General features: G+C 46.3%; 1 protein-coding gene across 2 annotated transcripts in view; it reads right to left on the bottom strand.

Moving 5' to 3' along the window:
* The window catches only part of ptpdc1a (protein tyrosine phosphatase domain containing 1a), a 77,481-nt gene that overhangs the window by 42,226 nt on the left and 13,298 nt on the right, over positions 1–21,957 (bottom strand). For both annotated transcript variants that reach the window (XM_045705347.1, XM_045705346.1), the window contains exons 2-3: positions 16,820–16,909; positions 4,385–4,556 (exon numbers count right to left, since the gene is read on the bottom strand). In XM_045705347.1, the coding sequence (XP_045561303.1) occupies positions 4,385–4,556; positions 16,820–16,901 (254 nt within the window). In that variant the 5' untranslated portion in view covers positions 16,902–16,909. The remainder of the gene's footprint in view (positions 1–4,384; positions 4,557–16,819; positions 16,910–21,957) is intronic.

The following is a 21,957-nucleotide window of genomic DNA, read 5'->3' as shown; positions in this document are numbered from 1 at the left end:
AAAGACAAAGGAGATGATTGTGGACTACAGGAAAAGAATGGCCCAAACATAATGGCCCCCGTTTACATCGACGTGGCTGAAGTGGAGCGGGTCGAGAGTTCCATGTTCGGTAGTGTCCACATCAACAAACTATCATGATCCAAACACACCAAGACAGTTGTGAAGAGGGCAAGATGACGCCTTTTCCCCCTCAGGAGACTGAAACAATTTCGCAAAATGTTTTACAGCTGCACCATCGAGAGCATCCTGACTGGTTGAATCACCGCCTGGTATGGCAACTGCTCAGTATCTGACCATAATGCCCTACAGAGGGTAGTGCGTACGGCCCAGTACATCACGGGGGCCAAGCTTCCTGCCATCCAGGACCTCTATACCAGGCGGTGTCAGAGGAAGGTCCTAAAAATTGTCAAAGACTCCAGCCACTCTAGTCATAGACTGTTCTCTCTGCTACCGCACGGCAAGCGGTACCGGAGCGCCAAGTCTAGGACCAAAAGGCTCATTAACAGCTTCTACCCCCAAGCTATAAGACTGCTGAACAATTAGTCAAATGGCCTCCCGGACAATTTATATTGACCCCCCCCCTTTGTGTTTACACTGCTGCTACTCGCTGTTTATCATCTATGCATGGTCACTTTACCCCTACAAATTACCTCGACTAACCTGTATCCCCGCACATTTACTCGGTACCGGGCCCCCTGTATAAAGCCGTGTTATTTTTATGTAATTTGACTGTGTTCCTTTTTATTTTTACTTTATTTAGTAAATATTTTCTTATTAACTCAATTTTCTGAAATGCACTGTTGGTTAAGATCTTGTAAGTAAGCATTTCATGGTAAAGTCTACACCTGCTGTTTTTGGCTCATGTGACAAATAAAAATTTGATTTGAAATACGAACACTTGATCAAATATTTTTATTTAACTAGGCAAGTCAGTTAACAACAAATTCTTATTTACAATGACGGCCTACCCGGCCAATTGTGCGCCGCCCTATGTGACTCCCAATCACGCCCAGATGTGATGAAGCCTGGATTCGAACCAGGGACTGCAGTGACGCCTCTTTTACTGAGATGCAGTGCCTTAGACCGCTGAGCCACCTGGGAGGCCTGAACACTGGTAATATGATAAAAAGCAGAACAGTAAGTTATGTCATATGTGAACACGGGTGATATTGATTTGATTCAGGAATAAACCATTCTGTTATAAACAGGGTGCCTGTGAGAACCATGTGGGTTGTTTTTACTGGTGGGGATTGCAGCTGGGATGGGGTTAGCGGGTGCTGCAACATTGCCCACTCCTGATGCTGCGGCTGCGAGCTGGTCCTACAGGTGAATCCCATTCTGCTGCAGAGGCTGGTCCTACAGGTGATCCCATTCTGCTGCAGAGGCTGGTCCTACAGGTGATCCCCATTCTGTGGCAGAGGCTGGTCCTACAGGTGAATCCCATTCTGCTGCAGAGGCTGGTCCTACAGGTGATCCCCATTCTGCCTTCCTTCTGCAGAGGCTGGTCCTACAGGTGATCCCCATTCTGTGGCAGAGCTGTTATCCATTCTGCTGCAGAGGCTGGTCCTACAGGTGATCCCCATTCTGCTGCAGAGGCTGGTCCTACAGGTGATCCCCATTCTGTGGCAGAGGCTGGTCCTACAGGTGAAATCCATTCTGCCACAGAGGCTGGTCCTACAGGTGATCCCCATTCTGCTGCAGAGGCTGGTCCTACAGGTGATCCCCATTCTGTGGCAGAGGCTGGTCCTACAGGTGATCCCCATTCTGCTGCAGAGGCTGGTCCTACAGGTGATCCCCATTCTGCTGCAGAGGCTGGTCCTACAGGTGATCCCCATTCTGCTGCAGAGGCTGGTCCAGGTCTCCATCATCATCATCCTCAGGCTCCACAATGTCCTGGTTGTTGAGGCAGCCAACTGACAGCATCATCATTCTGAACAGCCAACTGACAGCATCATCATTCTGAACAGCCAACAGACAGCATCATCATTCTGAACAGCCAACAGACAGCATCATCATTCTGAACAGCCAGCATCATCATTCTGAACAGCCAACTGACAGCATCATCATTCTGAACAGCCAACTGACAGCATCATCATTCTGAACAGCCAACTGACAGCATCATCATTCTGAACAGCCAACAGACAGCATCATCATTCTGAACAGCCAGCATCATCATTCTGAACAGCCAACTGACAGCATCATCATTCTGAACAGCCAACTGACAGCATCATCATTCTGAACAGCATCATCATTCTGAACAGCCAACTGACAGCATCATCATTGTCGCCAGGACAACAAATACAGCTGCCATGAAAGCAGAATACATGGCTAACGACGACAGATAGACAGCAAGGACGATGAGATGTGGTGAGTTGCCGCCGCAGGTAACGGTAAATTGTGTGTGGTGTCTGTCTCGAGCCGCATACAGTGAATGGTGTGACGAGTGGAGCCACAGAGGAAAACATTTATGGACACAAACAACGACACATCCAATACAGACGGAGGAAAAGATTTATTGACTTGATTATTCACATCATTCTTAGCTAAGTGGTATCGTCGTGGTGCGGTATCGCGTGGTGCGGTATCGTCGTGGTGCGGTATTGTCTTCCCTGTGGCTCAGTTGGTAGAGCATGGTGTGTGCAACGCCAGGGTTGTGGGTTCGATTCCCACGGGGGGCCAGTACAAAAAAAAAATGTTGTGGTGCGGTATCGTCGTGGTGCGGTATCGTCGTCGTGGTGCGGTATCGTCGTCGTGGTGCGGTATCGTCGTCGTGCGGTATCGTCGTCGTGGTGCGGCATCGTCGTCGTGGTGCGGTGTCGTCGTCGTGGTGCGGTATCGTCGTTGCGCGGTATCGTCAGTGTGTGGTATCGATGGACATTGTTAATGAAGTTGTAAGATGTCTAGATAGTCATTTGTTATGCTAACAAGCTGGCATCAACCTCCGGTAGACAGGCGAAGCGCTAGTACACTTAACTGAAAGGACACCGTGCGTTTACAGTATACAAAATGAACTAGCAGTATATGGCATGTAGTATAACCTCATGAAGTATGTAGTATTACAGTATGTTAGTATGGGTATTGGAACACAGCTCCAGTCTTTGTTTGTCCTTGGCTGTCCCATCGATGCCCCCTCAACTGAACCTACACTGCCTTTACAGACTAACCGACTGACACGCTTTCAAATCTGCATTATTTTACACATTTATTTGTTGTCTTACTTTTAATGCGCTTTGAGATTCTTTGAAAAGTTAAAGAATGTATTAATTATTGTTCTGTAACTCAATCAGGCCTAGTCGGTATACTGTATTTGTTAATGCTTAGAGACATTTTTTTTTTAAGAGGACTACAATGGAAACACCAGTTTCAAACTTTTTTGTGTCACCCTCGATGATTTTAAAACGCTTTATCCACATGAGGTTTTATTGTGTTTTAAATAATCAAATACATCTATATATTTATGTCTATATATGAATATATCTTACTACCTATCTCTATCTTACTACCTATCTCTCTATCTACCCATCTATCTTACTACCTATCTCTCTAGATCTATATCTATCTTACTACCTATCCCTCTAACTACATCTCTCTATATCTATCTTACTACCTATCTCTCTAGACCTATCTATCCATCTAGATCTATCCATCTTACTACCTATCTCTCTAGACCTATCTATCCATCTAGATCTATCCATCTTACTACCTACCTATCCATCTTATTACCTATCTATCCATCCAGCTTATTACCTATCCATCCAGCTTATTACCTATCTATCCATCTTACTACCTATCTATCCAGCTTACTACCTATCTATCCAGCTTACTACCTATCTATCCAGCTTATTACCTATCTATCCAGCTTATTACCTATCTATCCAGCTTATTACCTATCTATCTACTATCTATCTTACTACCTGGCTTACTACCTATCTATCTATCCATCCATCCAACTACCCATCCATCCATCACTACCCATCCATCCATCCATCCAACTACCTATCCATCCATCTTACTACCCATCTTACTACCTATCTATCTATCTACCTAACTACCTATCCATCCATCTTACTACCTATCTATCTATCTATCTACCTACCTACCTACCTATCTAACTACCTACCTAACTACCTATCCATCCATCTTACTACCTATCTATCTATCCATTTATCTTACTACCTATCTATCTATTTTACTACCTATCTATCCATTTATCTTACTACCTATCTATCTATCTATCTATCTACCTATCTATCCATTTATCTTACTACCTATCCATCCATCTTACTACCTATCCATCCATCTTACTACCTATCTATCTATTTTACTATCTATCTATAAGCCCAGAAGAGAGACAGAGGACAGACACAGGCTGTTAGAGACTCACCATGAGGAGTACAGTCCCTTAACGGCCTGCTCCTTGTCACTCCAGCGGGCCGGGTTCTCGTATTTACAGGCCCTCCCTCCACACGCCATGGAGCACTGCATGTGACCTGGGATCACATGTCTCAAAGTCTCCCCCACCTTGGTGTACTTGGCTGTGGGGACCCGAGTACTGACTGCAGAGAGAGAGAGGGGCAGAGAGAGAGAGAGAGGGAAAGAGAGAGAAAAGAGGAGAGATCAACAAGCACATCCCACTAGGCAACATACTATCATGCGGTCCCGTGTGGCTCAGTTGGTTAGAGCATGGTGTTTGCAACGCCAGGGTTGTGGGTTCGATTCCCACAGGGGGGACCAGTACGGAGAAAAAAAATGTATGAAATGTATGCATTCACTACTGTAAGTCGCTCTGGATAAGAGCGTCTGCTAAATGACTAAAATGTAAATGTAAATTCTGTGTGACCAGACTACATCATCCCCATTCTGTGTGACCAGACTACATCCTCCCCAGGCTACATCATCCCCATTCTGTATGACCAGACTACATCATCCCAGACTACATCATCCCCATTCTGTGTGACCAGACTACATCATCCCCATTCTGTGTGACCAGACTACATCATCCCCATTCTGTGTGACCAGACTACATCATCCCCATTCTGTGTGACCAGACTACATCATCCCCATTCTGTGTAACCAGACTACATCATCCCAGACTACATCATCCCCATTCTGTGTGACCAGACTACATCATCCCCATTCTGTGTAACCAGACTACATCATCCCAGACTACATCATCCCCATTCTGTGTAACCAGACTACATCATCCCAGACTACATCATCCCCATTCTGTGTGAGATCAGGCTACATATTCTCCTGCTGTATTTCACGTTGGCTTTTCTCTCAAAACAACAGACACCTCTTTGAAAACACACGTTCTCAGACGAAACATTTCCCTAGCAACTAAAGCCTTCTCCTCCCCTCATTAATGTGGGCTAGCATCTGAGCGTATTTACCGCAAGGTAAACTAAACACACAAGACTAGAAAATGTCTTAGCATCTTTAAAGTGGAAGTGACCTAGACTGGTCACAGATCTGTCAGTGCTTCAACCAGCTCCTCTGACTAGCCCTGTCATACTGAGTTCAGACAGATCTGGACCAGCCAGGTTAACAGAGTGATGTTCAGACAGATCTGGACCAGCCAGGTTAGACAGAGTGATGTTCAGACAGATCTGGACCAGCCAGGTTAACCTCTTGGCAAAAGCGATTTTTGAAAAAAATTTGTGCCCATTTTAAACGGCCTCCTACTCAAACTCAGAAGCTAGGATATGCATATAATTAATACTTGTGGATAGAAAACACCCTAAAGTTTCTAAAACTGTTTGAATGGTGTCTGTGAGTATAACAGAACTCATATGGCAGTCAAAACCCCGAGACAGATGGAAACAGGAAGTGGAATTCTGAATTGCGAACTCAACTTCATCACGTTGCCTATTAATCGCACTTCCTATTGCTTCCACTAGATGTCCCCAGTCTTTACAAAGTGGTTTGAGTCTCCTACTGTGAAAACTGACTGAATGAGACGCTGTGGAACGTGGTCACACGGAGAGGGCCATCACCATTATGACGCCGGCGCCCCTGGCTACCCTCCCCTTTCGAAACGTTTTGAAAGACAATGCAATCGTCCCCCTCGAATCTTATTGGCTCTCTTGTTGAAAAACGCCCTGAAGATTTATGTTATACAACGTTTGACATGTTTGAACGAACCTAAATGGGGAAAAAATGCATTTTCTCGAAATGGCTGTCCCGTGGCCGACGAAGCATTTGGATCAGCCTTCAGACGCGCTAACAAGAACAAGCTCTTGGAACATAAAGGAGTAATATTTTCGAACGAAAATACATTTGTTGTGGACCTGGGATTCCTGGAAGTGCTTTCTGATGAAGACAATCAAAGGTAAGGGATTATTGACAATAGTATACAAGACTAGATGTGATATGCGATTGTTCCAAGATGGCGCTGACCTGTAACGTTAGCCTATTTTTCAGAGTATCGCATCCCCTTTCATCGCAAAGTATGATTACCCAGTAAAGTTAATTTTAAATCTGGCATTACAGGTGCTTTCAAGAGATATTCATCTATAAATCTTAGAATGACAATATTACATTTTAAAAATGTTTTCGAATAGTAATTTAGTAAATTGTAGCTCTGTTTCATCGGATGCATTTGAGGGAAAATAGTTAGTCAACGTTACGCGCCGATGTAAAATGCTGTTTTTATATATAAATATGAACTTTATCGAACAAAAGAATGCATGTATTGTGTAACATGATGTCCTAGGAGTGTCATCTGATGAAGATTGTAAAAGGTTAGTGCTGCATTTAGCTGTTTTTTGGTTATTTGTGATGCATGTGGTTGGTCGGAAAATGGCTATGTTGCTACTTTTACGATATACTCCTCTAACATAATCTAATGTTTTGCTTTTGCTGTAAAGCCTTTTTGAAATCGGACAACGTGGTTCGATTCAGGAGAGGTGTATCTATAAAACGATATAATTTTTTTTTATTATAAAATTTTGTTATGCTAATGGCGATATGATTTTTCGCTGGATGTCCGTCCCGCACAGGGGTTAACATAGAGATGTTCAGACAGATCTGGACCAGCCAGGTTAACAGATCTGGACCAGCCAGGTTAACAGTGATGTTCAGACAGATCTGGACCAGCCAGGTTAACAGATCTGGACCAGCCAGGTTAACAGAGTGATGTTCAGACAGATCTGGACCAGCCAGGTTAACAGAGAGATGTTCAGACAGATCTGGACCAGCCAGGTTAGACAGATCTGGACCAGCCAGGTTAGACAGAGTGATGTTCAGACATATCTGGATCAGCCAGGCCAGCAGTGGGTCTGTACAAAGCAAGAGAAGCCTTGATTGTGATCTAGCAGTGCCATTACATTGGCGTGGTCCCGTGGCCGTGCCTGTGTTGCTCCTCAGCGTTATCTGTCTCTCTCCTCTCTGTGTCTAACCTTCAACCTCATATTTGTCTCTCTGCTGTTCTGCTATCTGTGAAGCACCCAGCGTCCAGCTCAGCGTCTCAACCTTTGACAGGTTCAACAATCCCGTCTCTCCCTAACTGTGACATCATTGACAGTCCCTATGTGTCCCTGTGTGTCCCTATCAGTCCTTATGTGTCCCTATGTGTCCCTATCAGTCCCTATGTGTCCCTATCAGTCCCTATCAGTCCCCATGTGTCCCTATGTGTCCCGCTGCCTGCACACCCACCCGACTGTCTCCCTCTCTCTCCCGCTATGCTTGTACTGTCTAGCCTCCCTGTGTCTCCACTGTCCTCAAGGTCCCCCTGTGTCTCCTCTGTCCTCAAGGTCCCCCTGTGTCTCCTCTGTCCTCAAGGTCCCCCTGTGTCTCCTCAAGGTCCCTCAGGCTCCTTGTCTAACTGACACAGTCCTCCTAGAAGCCTCTGTTTAATCCTGTGGACCTAGTGCAGCCTCCCTCTCCCTCCCCCTGCCCTGTCTAACCAGCCCCTCTCTCTCCCTCCCTCTCCCTCCCTCTCCCTGCCCTGTCTAACCAGCCCCTCCCTCCCTCCCTCTCTCTCCCTGTCTAACCAGCCCCTCTCTCTCCCTCCCTCTCCCTCCCTCCCCCTGCCCTGTCTAACCAGCCCCTCTCTCTCCCTCCCTCTCCCTCCCTCTCCCTGCCCTGTCTAACCAGCCCCTCTCTCTCCCTCCCTCCCCCTGCCCTGTGTCATGACGTTGGCCTGTGGGTAAGGTTTATGACCCCCCCCATAAATACCTTTCTCTCTTCCTCTCTTACTGACCCTACTGAAGGACTGCTGTCCTGTTAAATATAGAGAGTCTGGGAACATCAAACAAATGGGGAAAGGAACCATATTTTTGGTTAATAAAACCAGTTGGAAATATGCTTGGGAACGTAATGAGTATGTATGTCAGTTCGGTTGTCATCTGAGACATTATGACTGATGACAGGACGACATAAACTGTATCTGAGAAAGTATACACCCTCTAGTTATCAGAGTCACATGGAATTGTTATGCAATTGAAATGTTTGATATTGAAAATGTTTGTTAGGAGATGAAATGTAATTTTAGCTTCCAAACGAGAGAATTGGGTTTTCATAAGGAAAGTGCCCTGCTCGATCAGTGGCCAACCCCTCTGAAGAGACATCGATTATAAACGATGAAACACCTCCCTCCCCCTCTCCACTATATAATCCTTTGACGAAAAGATAACCAGTGGTTCCAGTACGGGAGGCCTGCAGCCTCTACGTTAGAAGGACACACATGTCAAGTCAACTAAGCCAACCTCGGCGTGAGCTTTGGTGGTGAATGGTATGAACTTTGAGCTTATTCACTACAGAAGTGATACTTCCTAGCCGTTGAGTTAGCAGCGGCCGCTGCTAACGTGGGCTAGGAAAGGACGGACGACGGATCCAGTCTAACAACCAGACGAAGATACCACCACGTATCCAATCGACCACCATTGACATTCTTCCGAGGACAGGAAGATCTGTTGGCCAACCCGGCCAGCATCTACGACCAACCTACCGAAGCGCAGCTCAGAGTAAATATTTATTGCATTTTCCTTTTCCAAATGGGCGGTAATTTAGTAATGCATAAGATAATGTATTTACGGTAGCATAGCTGCTGTTTCTCTGTTCCTACATCTTCCCGCTCTTTCATTCAAGCCCAACCCCCTTTCCTTTGTGTAACCAGCCGTCATATCTGTTCCGTCTACCGGGGCGTTTTCTGTATGACATCATTTGTATTCTGTGTATTTGTAATTCTGTGTGATTAGTTTAGGTATTTAGTAAATAAATAATTAAACCCAATTTTGTATTGCTGATTCAACTTGTTAGCCAGGGTTCGTGAAGATAGCCAAGAACTTACAACTTTCATTATGAGACTGAAAATAAGACAAGGGTTAATATTGACTGCTATCGATGTAAAATATTACAAAGTATTTTAAGAGTTTATTAGGAAGATAACAGCTCTATAAACGTTCTTCCGTGGTGCCCCGACTTTCTAGTTAATTACATTTACATGATTAGCTTAATCAGGTAATATTAATTACAGAGAAATCATTTTATAAGTTAGCATGTCATATCACTTAATCCGGCATAGCCAAAGACACGACACCTGTCTAACCAGCCCCTCTCTCTAACTCCCTCTCCCTGCCCTGTCTAACCAGCCCCTCCCTCCCTCTCTACACTCCCTGCCCTCCTCCCTCCCTCCCTCCCTCCCTCCCTCCCTCCCTCCCTCCCCCTGCCTAACCAGCCCCTCTCCCTCCCTCCCTCTCCCTGCCCTGTCTAACCTGCCCCTCTCTCTCCCTCCCTCTCCCTGCCCTGTCTAACCAGCCCCTCTCTCTCCCTCCCTCCCTCTCCCTGCCCTGTCTAACCAGCCCCTCTCTCCCTCCCTCCCTCTCCCTGCCCTGTCTAACCAGCCCCTCTCTCTCCCTCCCTCTCCCTGCCCTGTCTAACCAGCCCCTCTCTCTCTCTCTCCCTCCCTCTCCCTGCCCTGTCTAACCTGCCCCTCTCTCTCTCTCTCCCTCCCTCTCCCTGCCCTGTCTAACCTGCCCCTCTCTCTCCCTCCCTCTCCCTGCCCTGTCTAACCAGCCCCTCTTTCTCCCTCCCTCCCTCTCCCTGCCCTGTCTAACCAGCCCCTCTCTCCCTCCCTCCCTCTCCCTGCCCTGTCTAACCAGCCCCTCTCTCTCCCTCCCTCTCCCTGCCCTGTCTAACCAGCCCCTCTCTCTCTCTCTCCCTCCCTCTCCCTGCCCTGTCTAACCTGCCCCTCTCTCTCTCTCTCTCCCTCCCTCTCCCTGCCCTGTCTAACCTGCCCCTCTCTCTCCCTCCCTCTCCCTGCCCTGTCTAACCAGCCCCTCTTTCTCCCTCCCTCCCTCTCCCTGCCCTGTCTAACCAGCCCCTCTCTCCCTCCCTCCCTCTCCCTGCCCTGTCTAACCAGCCCCTCTCTCCCTCCCTCCCTCTCCCTGCCCTGTCTAACCAGCCCCTCTCTCTCTCTCTCCCTCCCTCTCCCTGCCCTGTCTAACCTGCCCCTCTCTCTCTCTCCCTCCCTCTCCCTGCCCTGTCTAACCTGCCCCTCTCTCTCTCTCTCCCTCCCTCTCCCTGTCTAACCTGCCCCTCTCTCTCTCTCCGTCCCTCCCTCTCCCTGCCCTGTCTAACCTGCCCCTCTCTCTCCCTCCCTCTCCCTGCCCTGTCTAACCAGCCCCTCTCTCTCTCTCTCCCTCCCTCTCCCTGCCCTGTCTAACCAGCCCCTCTCCCTCCCTCCCTCCGTCCCTCCCTCTCCCTGCCCTATCTAACCAGTGTATTGACAGTCAGTGAGGCTGCCTGCTGGCTAAACTGAGCGATCAAGTGACTCATAACCACAGTAGCCCGCTGGCACAAAGAGAGCCATGGGAGGCCAACACAATCCATCATTACATTCACCACACAGTCACTGTCCCCATGACAACCAACTCACTCCTAAATCATCGCCGGTCTGTCGGTGTGTTCATTATGGACTGACGGTGGTAATGAGGTACTGGCCTCCCGTCATAGGGCTCTGGTCAAAAGTAGTGCACTATATAGGGAATAGGTCCCATTTGGGGCCGCACCCGGCGAATAAACACATAATGGGTTTGGAATGAAGCTGTTATTCTAGTGTTTCCATCTCATCAACAATAAGAGCGGTTTATGTAACAGAAGAACACAACGAGATGTTGTTCTGATAAGGAGAGAGAGAGAGCTGCTGTTCAAACCTCCAGAGATCAGAGAGAGAGAGAGAGACAGAGAGAGAGAGACAGAGAGAGAGAGACAGAGAGAGAGAGACAGAGAGAGAGAGACAGAGAGAGAGAGACAGAGACAGAGAGACAGAGAGAGAGAGACAGAGACAGAGAGACAGCAGAGAGAGAGACAGAGAGAGAGACAGAGAGAGAGACAGAGAGAGAGACAGAGAGAGAGACAGAGAGAGAGACAGAGAGAGAGAGCTGCTGTTCAAACCTCCAGTGATCCAAGCGGTACAGTTGAAGTCGGAAGTTTACATCCACTTAGGTTGGAGTCAGTAAAACTCGTTTTTCAACCACTCCACAAATTTCTTGTTAACAAACTATAGTTTTGGCAAGTCGGTTAGGACATCTACTTTGTGCATGACACAAGTAATTTTTCCAACAATTGTTTACAGACAGATTATTTCACTTATAATTCACTGTATCACAATTCCAGTGGGTCAGAAGTTTACATACACTAAGTTGACTGTGCCTTTAAGCAGCTTGGAAAATTCCAGAAAATTATGTCATGGCTTTAGAAGCTTCTGATAGGCTAATTGACATCATTTGAGTCAATTGGAGGTGTACCTGTGGATGTATTTCAAGGCCTACCTTCAAACTCAGTGCCTCTTTGACATCATGGGAAAATCAAAAGAAATCAGCCAAGACTTCAGAAAAGAACTGTAGACCTCCACAAGTCTGGTTCATCCTTGGGAGCAATTTCCAAACGCCTGAAGGTACCATGTTCATCTGTACAAGTAATAGTACGCAAGTATAAACACCATGGGACCACTCAGCCGTCGTACCGCTCAGGAAGGAGACGAGTTCTGTCTCCTACAGATGAACGTACTTTGGTGCAAAAAGTGCAAATCAATCCCAGAACAACAGCAAAGGACCTTGTGAAGATGCTGGAGGAAACAGGTACAAAAGTATCTACATCCACAGTAAAACGAGTCCTATATCGTCATAACCTGAAAGGCCGCTCAGCAAGGAAGAAGCCACTGCTCCAAAACCGCCATAAAAAGCCAGACTACGGTTTGCAACTGCACATGGGGACAAAGATCGTACTTTTTGGAGAAATGTCCTCTGGTCTGATGAAAAACATATATAATTATTTGGCCATAATGACCATCGTTATGTTTGGAGGAAAAAGGGGGAGGCTTGCAAGCTGAAGAACACCATCCCAACCGTGAAGCACGGGGGTGGCAGCATCATGTTGTGGGGGTGATTTGCTGCAGGAGGGACTGGTGCACTTCACAAAATAGATGGCATCATGAGGGGGGGAAATGATGTGGATATATTGAAGCAACATCTCAAGACATCAGTCAGGAAGTTAATGCTTGGTTGCAAATGGGTCTTCAAAATGGACAATGACCCCAAGCATACTTCTAAAGTTGTGGCAAAATGGCTTAAGGACAACAAAATCAAGGTATTGGAGTGGCCATCACAAAGCCCTGACCTCAATCCCATACCAAATGTTTGGGCAGAACTGAAAAAGTGTCGAGTAAGGAGGCCTACAAACCTGACTCAGTTACACCAGCTCTGCCTGGAGGAATGGGCCAACATTCACCCAACTTATTGTGGGAAGCTTGTGGAAGGCTACCTGAAACATTTGACCCAAGTTAAACAATTTAAAGGCAATGCTACCAAATACTAATCGAGTGTATGTAAACTTCTGACCCACTGAGAATGTGATGAAAGAAATAAAAGCTGAAATAAATCATTCTCTCTGCTATTATTCTGACATTTCACATTCTTAAAATAAAGTGGTGATCCTAACTGAACTAAGACAGGGAATTTTTACTAGGATTAAATGTCAGGAATTGTGAAAAACGGATTTTAAATGTATTTGGCTAAGGTGTATGTAAACTTCCGACTTCAACTGCATAATGAGAGAGAGAGAGCTGCTGTTCAAAACCTCCAGTTATTACATAGTGACATGAATCCTCTGGTGTGAGGTAAAGTAAGTCGTCTGTCCTTTATAACAATATACAGTATAGCTACCTCTCCTTTCAAGAGGTACAGGGCATTCTGAAAGTATTCACCCCTTCCCTTGTTCCACATTTTGTTACAGCCTTATTCTAAAATGTGTTAAATGAAAATGTTTCCTCAATCTAAACACAATACCTCATAATGACAAAGCAAAAACAGGTTATAATTTTTTTTGTAAATGTATTGAAAATCAAAAAACACAAATACCTTATTTACATAAATATTCAGAGTCTTTACTATGAGACTCGAAATTGAGCTCAGGTTCATCCTATTTCCATTGATCATCCTTGAGATGTTTCTACAACTTGATTGGATTTGGAAAGGCACACACCTGTCTGTCTATACAGGGACCCACAGTTGACAGTGGATGTCAGAGCAAAAACCAGGAATTGTCCGTAGAGCTCCGAGACAGGATTGTGTCGAGGTACAGATCTGTGGAAGGGCACCAAAAAATGTCTGCAGCACTGAAGGTCCACAAGAACACAGCGGCCTCCATCATTCCTAAATGGAAGACGTTTGGGAACCACCAAGACTCTACATAGAGCTGGTCGCCCGGCCAAACTGAGCAATCGGGGGACAAGGGCCTTGGTCAGGGAGGTAACCAAGAACCCGATGGTCACTCTGACAGAGCTCCAGAGTTCCTCTGTGGAGATGGGAGAACCTTCCAGAAGGACAACCATCTCTGCAGCACTCCACCAATCAGGCCTTTATGGTAGAGTGGCCAGACAGAAGCCACTCCTCAGTAAAAGGCACATGACAACCCGCTTGGGGTTTTCCAAAAGGCACCTAAAGGACCCATCCCTACGGTGAAGTATCGTGGTGGCAGCTTCATGCTGTGGGGATGTTTTTCCGTGGCAGGGATTGGGAGACTAGTCAGGATTTAGGGAAAGAACGGAGAAAAGTACAGAGAGATCCTTGATGAAAACCTGCTCCAGAGCGTTCAGGACCTCAGACTGGGGCGAAGGTTTACCTTCCAACAGGACAACGACCGTAAGCACACAGCCAAGACCACGCAGGAATAGCTGTGCAGCGACGCTCCCCATCCAACCTGACAGAGCTTGAGAGGATCTGCAGAGAAGAATGGGAGAAACTCCCCAAATACAGGTGTGCCAAGCTTGTAGCGTCATACCCAAGAAGACTCTAGGCTGTAATCGCTGCCAAAGGTGCTTCAACAAAGTACTGAGTAAAGGGTCTGAATACTTATGTAAATGTTATATTGCAGGGTTTTTTATATAAAGACCTGTTTTTGCTTTGTCATTATATTGTGTGTAGATTGATAAGGGAAAAAAATGATGTAATCCATTTTAGAATAAGACTGTAACGTAACAAAATGTGGAAAAAGTGAAGGGGTCTGAATACTTTCCAAATGCACTGCAAATACTTAGGCATTTGGATTGATATGGATTTGACATTTAAAAAACATACATACTGAACAAAAATTTCAAAGATTTTGCTGAGTTACAGTTCATATAAGGAAATCAGTCAATTAAAATGAATTAATTAATTAGGCCCTAATCTATGGATTTCACGTGACTGGGCTGGGAGGGCATAGGTCCAGCCAATCAGACGGAGTTTTTCACCCACAATAGGGAAATACTTCCATTTAAATCAGCTTCTTGATAAACCACACGCTGGATGGATTATCTTGACAAAGGAGAAAATACTTACTAACAGGGATGTAAACAGATGTGTACAAACATTTTGAGAAATAAGCTTATTTTTATTTGTGAGTATGGAACATATCTGGGATCTTTCATTTCTGCTCATGATACCAACACTTTACATGTTGCCTTTATATTTTTTGTTCAGCGTAGATGAGTTGGTTAAGAAACTAAGATTTAAAGTTGTCTTTTTCTACAAAAACAGATTGTGCCTTTCTCTAAGCAGTAGGAAGCAGATTATTCAGTCCACCTTTTTATCTGTTGTTGATTATGGTGATATTATTAATCAAAGTGCAGCTGCTACTGTACTACTCTTAAACCTTTTGGATGCCATCTCCCATAATGCCCTTTGTTTTGTTACAGGTGAAAGGTTTGATACTCATCACTGCATCCTGTATCTAAATGTTGGCTGGACTTCACTAAAGACCCGTAGATGTCTACATTCATAAACGTCCATCTTATCCTCCTCTCCACCCTCTCCGAGTTGGGCATCTCCGGTGCGGCCCACGCTTGGATTGCGTCCTACCTGACAGGTCGCTCCTACCAGGTGGCGTGGCGAGAATCTGTCTCCGCACCATGCGCTCTCACCACTGGTGTCCCCCAGGGCTCTGTTCTAGGCCCTCTCCTATTCTCGCTATACACCAAGTCACTTGGCTCTGTCATATCCTCACATGGTCTCTCCTATCATTGCTATGCAGACGACACACAATTAATCTTCTCCTTTCCCCCTTCTGATAACCAGGCGGCGAATCGCATCTCTGCATGTCTGTCAGACATATCAGTGTGGATGACGGATCACCACCTCAAGCTGAACCTCGGCAAGACGGAGCTGCTCTTCCTCCCGGGGAAGGACAGCCCGTTCCATGATCTCGCCATCACGGTTGACAACTCCCTTGTGTCCTCCTCCCAGAGTGCTAAGAGCCTTGGCGTGACCCTGGACAACACCCTGTCGTTCTCCACTAACATCAAGGCGGTGACCCGATCCTGTAGGTTCATGCTCTACAACATTCGCAGAATACGACCCTGCCTCACACAGGAAGCGGCGCAGGTCCTAATCCAGGCACTTGTCATCTCCCGTCTGGATTACTGCAACTCGCTGTTGGCTGGGCTCCCTGCCTGTGCCATTAAACCCCTACAACTCATCCAGAACGCCGCAGCCCGTCTGGTGTTCAACCTTCCCAAGTTCTCTCACGTCACCCCGCTCCTCCGCTCTCTCCACTGGCTTCCAGTTGAAGCTCGCATCCGCTACAAGACCATGGTGATTGCCTACGGAGCTGTGAAGGGAACGGCACCTCCATACCTTCAGGCTCTGATCAGGCCCTACACCCAAACAAGGGCACTGCGTTCATCCACCTCTGGCCTGCTGGCCCCCCAACCTCTGAGGAAGCACAGTTCCCGCTCAGCCCAGTCAAAACTGTTCGCTGCTCTGACACCCCAATGGTGGAACAAGCTCCCTCACGACGCCAGGACAGCGGAGTCAATCACCACCTTCCGGAGACACCTGAAACCCCACCTCTTTAAGGAATACCTGGGATAGGATAAAGTAATCCTTCTAACCCCCCCTTAAAGATTTAGATGCACTATTGTAAAGTGGTTGTTCCACTGGATATCATAAGGTGAATGCACCAATTTGTAAGTCGCTCTGGATAAGAGCGTCTGCTAAATGACTTAAATGTAAATGTAATGTAAATGTAAATCTAACTTTGATGTGGAAGTATAGACACCGAGTTGCCTAACCTGTTCAGAGGATTGGTTAACTCTTGAGATTCCTAGGGGTTTTCCTCTCCACCCAGCTAGGTAAAATCTGCTTTTAGTTTTTAAATGCACCGTATCGCTGGAACAAAATTCAAAATACACTACTGGTGAAAAGCTTTACAATTTTTTTCTTTTTTACATTGTAGAATAATATTGAAGACATTATGACACTATGAAATAACACTGGGAGTAATCAAAAAGTAAAAACACGACACAGACACACTACTAATGTAGAACAGTAACACCTACCTGTGTTCATGCTGCTGCCTGTGTTGAGGTCCCCAGAGGAGGAGTAGGGAACATCAGTCAGCAGGCTAACACCAGCCGCCATGGCACGCTCTGGAAGGACAGAGGTAACATGGTGTTACAGAGACAGAGACACAGTTGAGCCTGAGGCACAGAGACGAGACAGACAGAGACAGACACAGAGACAGTTGAGCCTGAGGCAGAGAGACGAGACAGACGGACAGAGACAGTTGAGCCTGAGGGGCAGAAACAAGAGAGACAGACAGAGAGAGACCGAGAGAGACAGACAGACAGACAGACAGACAGACAGACAGACAGACAGACAGACAGACAGACAGACAGACAGACAGAGCGAGACAGACAGACAGACAGACAGACAGACAGAGCGAGACAGACAGACAGACAGACAGAGCGAGACAGAAAGAGAGACAGAGAGACAGAGAGACCTATTAAGGCCACACCCTATATAACCCAACCCAGATCAGCCCCCCCCCCCCCTGCAGGTTGGGAGGATGAACTCTGTATCAGCCCCATTATAACACAAAGACCAAAGAGCCTGTTCCACTTCCTGGTTCATTACTAGAGCTGTCTGGCTGTGTTGTTATCTCCCTACTCATCATGTTGTACACAGCTCCACTTCCTGGTTCATTACTAGAGCTGTCTGGCTGTGTTGTTAGCTCCCTACTCCAGCTACCAGCTTTTTCTCTCACACAGAGACACATACAAAGCTCTCCCTCACCCTCCATTTTGGCAAATCTGACCATAACTCTATCCTCCTTATTCCTGCTTACAAGCAACAACTCAAACAGGAAGTACCAGTGAAGCGCTCAATACAGAAGTGGTCTGATGAAACGGATGCTAAGCTACAGGACTGTTTCGCTAGCACAGACCGGGAATATGTTCTGGATTAATCCGATAACATTGAGGAGTTTACCGACGATGTCGTCCCCACAGTAACCATTCAGAGAGTATTCAGACCCCTTGACTTTTTCACGTTACAGCCTTATTCTAAAATGGATTAAATTGTTTTATTCCCTCATCAATCTACACAAAATACCACACAATGACAAAGCAAAAACTTTTTTTTTTGGCACATAAAAAAAAATTAAAAATGTAATCAATGGAAATATCACTTTTACATAAAGTGTTCAGACACTTTACTCACAGTACTTTGTTGAAGAACCTTTGACAGCAATTACAGCCTCGAGTCTTCTTGGGTATCACATTTACATTTACGTCATTTAGCAGACGCTCTTATCCAGAGCGACTTACAAATTGGTGCATTCACCTTTATGATATCCAGTGGAACAACCACTTTACAATAGTGCATCTAAATCTTTTAGGGGGGGGGGTTAGAAGGATTACTTTATCCTATCCCAGGTATTCCTTAAAGAGGTGGGGTTTCAGGTGTCTCCGGAAGGTGGTGATTGACTCCGCTGTCCTGGCGTCGTGAGGGAGCTTGTTCCACCATTGGGGTGCCAGAGCAGCGAACAGTTTTGACTGGGCTGAGCAGGAACTGTGGGTATAACGCTACAAATACACCTGTATTTGGGGAGGTTCTCCCATTCTTCTATGCAGATCCTCTCAAGTTCTGATGGGGAGCATCGCTGCACACCATTTTCAGGTCTCTCCAGAGATGTTCGATCGGGTTCAAGTCCGGGCTCTGGCTGGGCCACTCAAGGACATTCAGAGTCTTGTCCCGAAGCCACTCCTGCGTTGTCTTAGCTGTGTGCTTACGGTCGTTGTCCTGTTGGAAGGTGAACCTTCGCTCCAGTGGAGGTCCTGAGTGCTCTGGAGCAGGTTATCATCAAGGATCTCTCTGTACTTTGCTCCGTTCATCTTTCCCTCGATCCTGACTAGTCTCCCAGTCCCTGCCGCTGAAGAACATCCCCACAGCATGACGCTGCCACCACCATGCTTCACCGTACAGATGCTGCCAGGTTTCCTCCAGACGTGATGCTTGGCATTCAGGCCAAAGAGTTCAATCTTGGGTTTCACCAGAACATAGAATCTTGTTCCTCATGGTCTGAGAGTCCTTTAGGTGCCTTTTGGCAAACTCCAAGTGGGCTGTAATGTGCCTTTTACTGAGGAGTGGCTTCCGTCTGGCCACTCTACCATAAAGGGCTGATTGGTGGAGTGCTGAATAGATGGTTGTACTTCTGGAAGGTTCTCCCATCTCCACAGAGGAACACTGGAGCTCTGTCAGAGTGTCCAAGTTCTTGGTCACCTCCCTGACCAAGGCCCTTCTCCCCCGATTGCTCAGTTTGGCCGGGCGGCCAGCTCTAGGAAGAGTCTTGGTGGTTCCAAACTTCTTCTATTTAAGAATGATGGAGGCCACTGTGCTCTTTGGGAACTTCAATGCTGCATACATTTTTGGTACCCTTCCTCAGATCTGTGCCTCGAACACAATCCTGTCTCGGAGCTCTACGGACAATTCCTTCGACCTCACGGCTTGGTTTTTGCTCTGACATGCACTGTGAACTGTGGGACCTTATATAGACAGGTGTGTCTATATTCCCTGTAGCTCAGTTGGTAGAGCATGGTGTTTGCAACACCAGGGTTGTGGGCTCGTTTCCCACGGGGGGCCAGCACAGAAAAAAAAAATGTATGAAATGTATGCATTCACTACTGTAAGTCGCTCTGGATAAGAGCGTCTGCAAAATGACTAAAATGTAAATGTGTGTGCCTTTCCAAATCATGCCAAATCAATTGAATTTACCACAGGTGGACTCCAATCAAGTTGCAGAAACATCTCAAGGAGGATCAATGGAAACAGGATGCACCTGAGCTCAATTGAGTCTCATAGCAAAAAGTCTAAATATTTATGTAAATAAGGTATGTGTTTTTTATTTTCATTACATTTGCAAAAAATTTGAAAAACCTGTTTTCAAGGTAAGACATATAACGTTCTACTTCTTTTTGATGAAGCTGTCGCAATATTATTCTATTCTTGTAATTTTCCCAAGTCCCTCTTTGTGGCACCTGACCACACGACTGAACAGTAGTCCAGGGGCGACAGAACCAGGGCCTGTAGGACCTGCCTTGTTGATAGTGTTGTTAAGAAGGTAGAAACTAGGGCCTGTAGGACCTGCCTTGTTGATAGTGTTGTTAAGAAGGTAGAAACTAGGGCCTGTAGGACCTGCCTTGTTGATAGTGTTGTTAAGAAGGTAGAAACTAGGGCCTGTAGGACCTGCCTTGTTGATAGTGCTGTTAAGAAGGTAGAAACTAGGGCCTGTAGGACCTGCCTTGTTTATAGTGTTGTTGAGAAGGTAGAAACTAGGGCCTGTAGGACCTGCCTTGTTGATAGTGTTGTTAAGAAGGTAGAAACTAGGGCCTGTAGGACCTGCCTTGTTGATAGTGTTGTTAAGAAGGTAGAAACTAGGGCCTGTAGGACCTGCCTTGTTGATAGTGTTGTTAAGGTAGAAACTAGAGCCTGTAGGACCTGCCTTGTTGATAGTGTTGTTAAGAAGGTAGAAACTAGGGCCTGTAGGACCTGCCTTGTTGATAGTGTTGTTAAGAAGGTAGAAACTAGGGCCTGTAGGACCTGCCTTGTTGATAGTGTTAAGAAGGCATAGCAGCGCCTTATTATGGACAGACTTCTCCCCATCTTAGCTACTGTTGTATCAATATGTTTTAACCATGACAGTTTACAATCCAGGGTTACTCCAAACAGTTTAGTCAACTCAACTTGTTCAATTTACCATGGTAACATGGCCACTCAAGGCCTGTCACTCGTGTGTGTGTGTGTGTGTGTGTGTGTGTGTGTGTGTGTGTGTGTGTGTGTGTGTGTGTGTGTGTGTGTGTGTGTGTGTGTGTGTGTGTGTGTGTGTGTGTGTGTGTCCAGACCAGACCAGACCAGACCAGACCAGACCAGACCAGACCAGACCAGACCAGAGATGGTTTGGGCAGCGGAGGACCTGTGGTCGACTGTAGAGCACTGTTAGAGAACGAGGGGTGAGGATTTGGAGGGGTGTGTGTGAGAGTGAGAGAGTGAGTGAGTGAGTGAGTGAGTGAGTGAGTGAGTGAGTGAGTGAGTGAGTGAGTGAGTGAGTGAGTGAGTGAGTGAGTGAGTGAGTGAGTGAGTGAGTGAGTGAGTGAGAGAGAGACAGAGAGACAGAGAGTGAGAGAGACAGAGACAGAGACAGAGAGAGAGAGAGACAGAGAGAGAAAGAGACAGAGAGAGAGACAGAGAGTGAGACAGAAAGATTTGGGATCGTTTCTATCAGTTGAAGCAACAGACTCAAACTAACATTAAAAAACAGCCAAGCTTGTGAACAAAACAATGTAAAAAAACCAAGAAACACGAGAATATAAATTCTCACTTTGTGGACTTGTGAGTAAATTAGAACAAATCCTATGCGGGTGAGCAGCGCCTCCAAGAAGGAATCCATCAGCACTCATTAAACACAGCTCTGTTCCTAGGCAGACTTTCCCCACTAGGAGGAATCCATCAGCACTCATTTAAACACAGCTCTGTTCCTAGGCAGACTTTCCCCACTAGGAGGAATCCATCAGCACTCATTTAAACACAGCTCTGTTCCTAGGCAGACTTTCCCCACTAGGAGGAATCCATCAGCACTCATTTAAACACAGCTCTGTTCCTAGGCAGACTTTCCCCACTAGGAGGAATCCATCAGCACTCATTTAAACACAGCTCTGTTCCTAGGCAGACTTTCCCCACTAGGAGGAATCCATCAGCACTCATTTAAACACAGCTCTGTTCCTAGGCAGACTTTCCCCACTAGGAGGAATCCATCAGCACTCATTAAACACAGCTCTGTTCCTAGGCAGACTTTCCCCACTAGGAGGAATCCATCAGCACTCATTTAAACACAGCTCTGTTCCTAGGCAGACTTTCCCCACTAGGAGGAATCCATCAGCACTCATTTAAACACAGCTCTGTTCCTAGGCAGACTTTCCCCACTAGGAGGAATCCATCAGCACTCATTTAAACACAGCTCTGTTCCTAGGCAGACTTTCCCCACTAGGAGGAATCCATCAGCACTCATTTAAACACAGCTCTGTTCCTAGGCAGACTTTCCCCACTAGGAGGAATCCATCAGCACTCATTTAAACACAGCTCTGTTCCTAGGCAGACTTTCCCCACTAGGAGGAATCCATCAGCACTCATTTAAACACAG

Source organism: Salmo salar, chromosome ssa22 (assembly GCF_905237065.1).
Source record: "Salmo salar chromosome ssa22, Ssal_v3.1, whole genome shotgun sequence".
In the NCBI taxonomy this organism is placed as follows: domain Eukaryota; kingdom Metazoa; phylum Chordata; class Actinopteri; order Salmoniformes; family Salmonidae; genus Salmo; species Salmo salar.
Note: the sequence above shows the minus strand (reverse complement) of the source record. Positions and strands in the feature narration are given on the sequence as shown.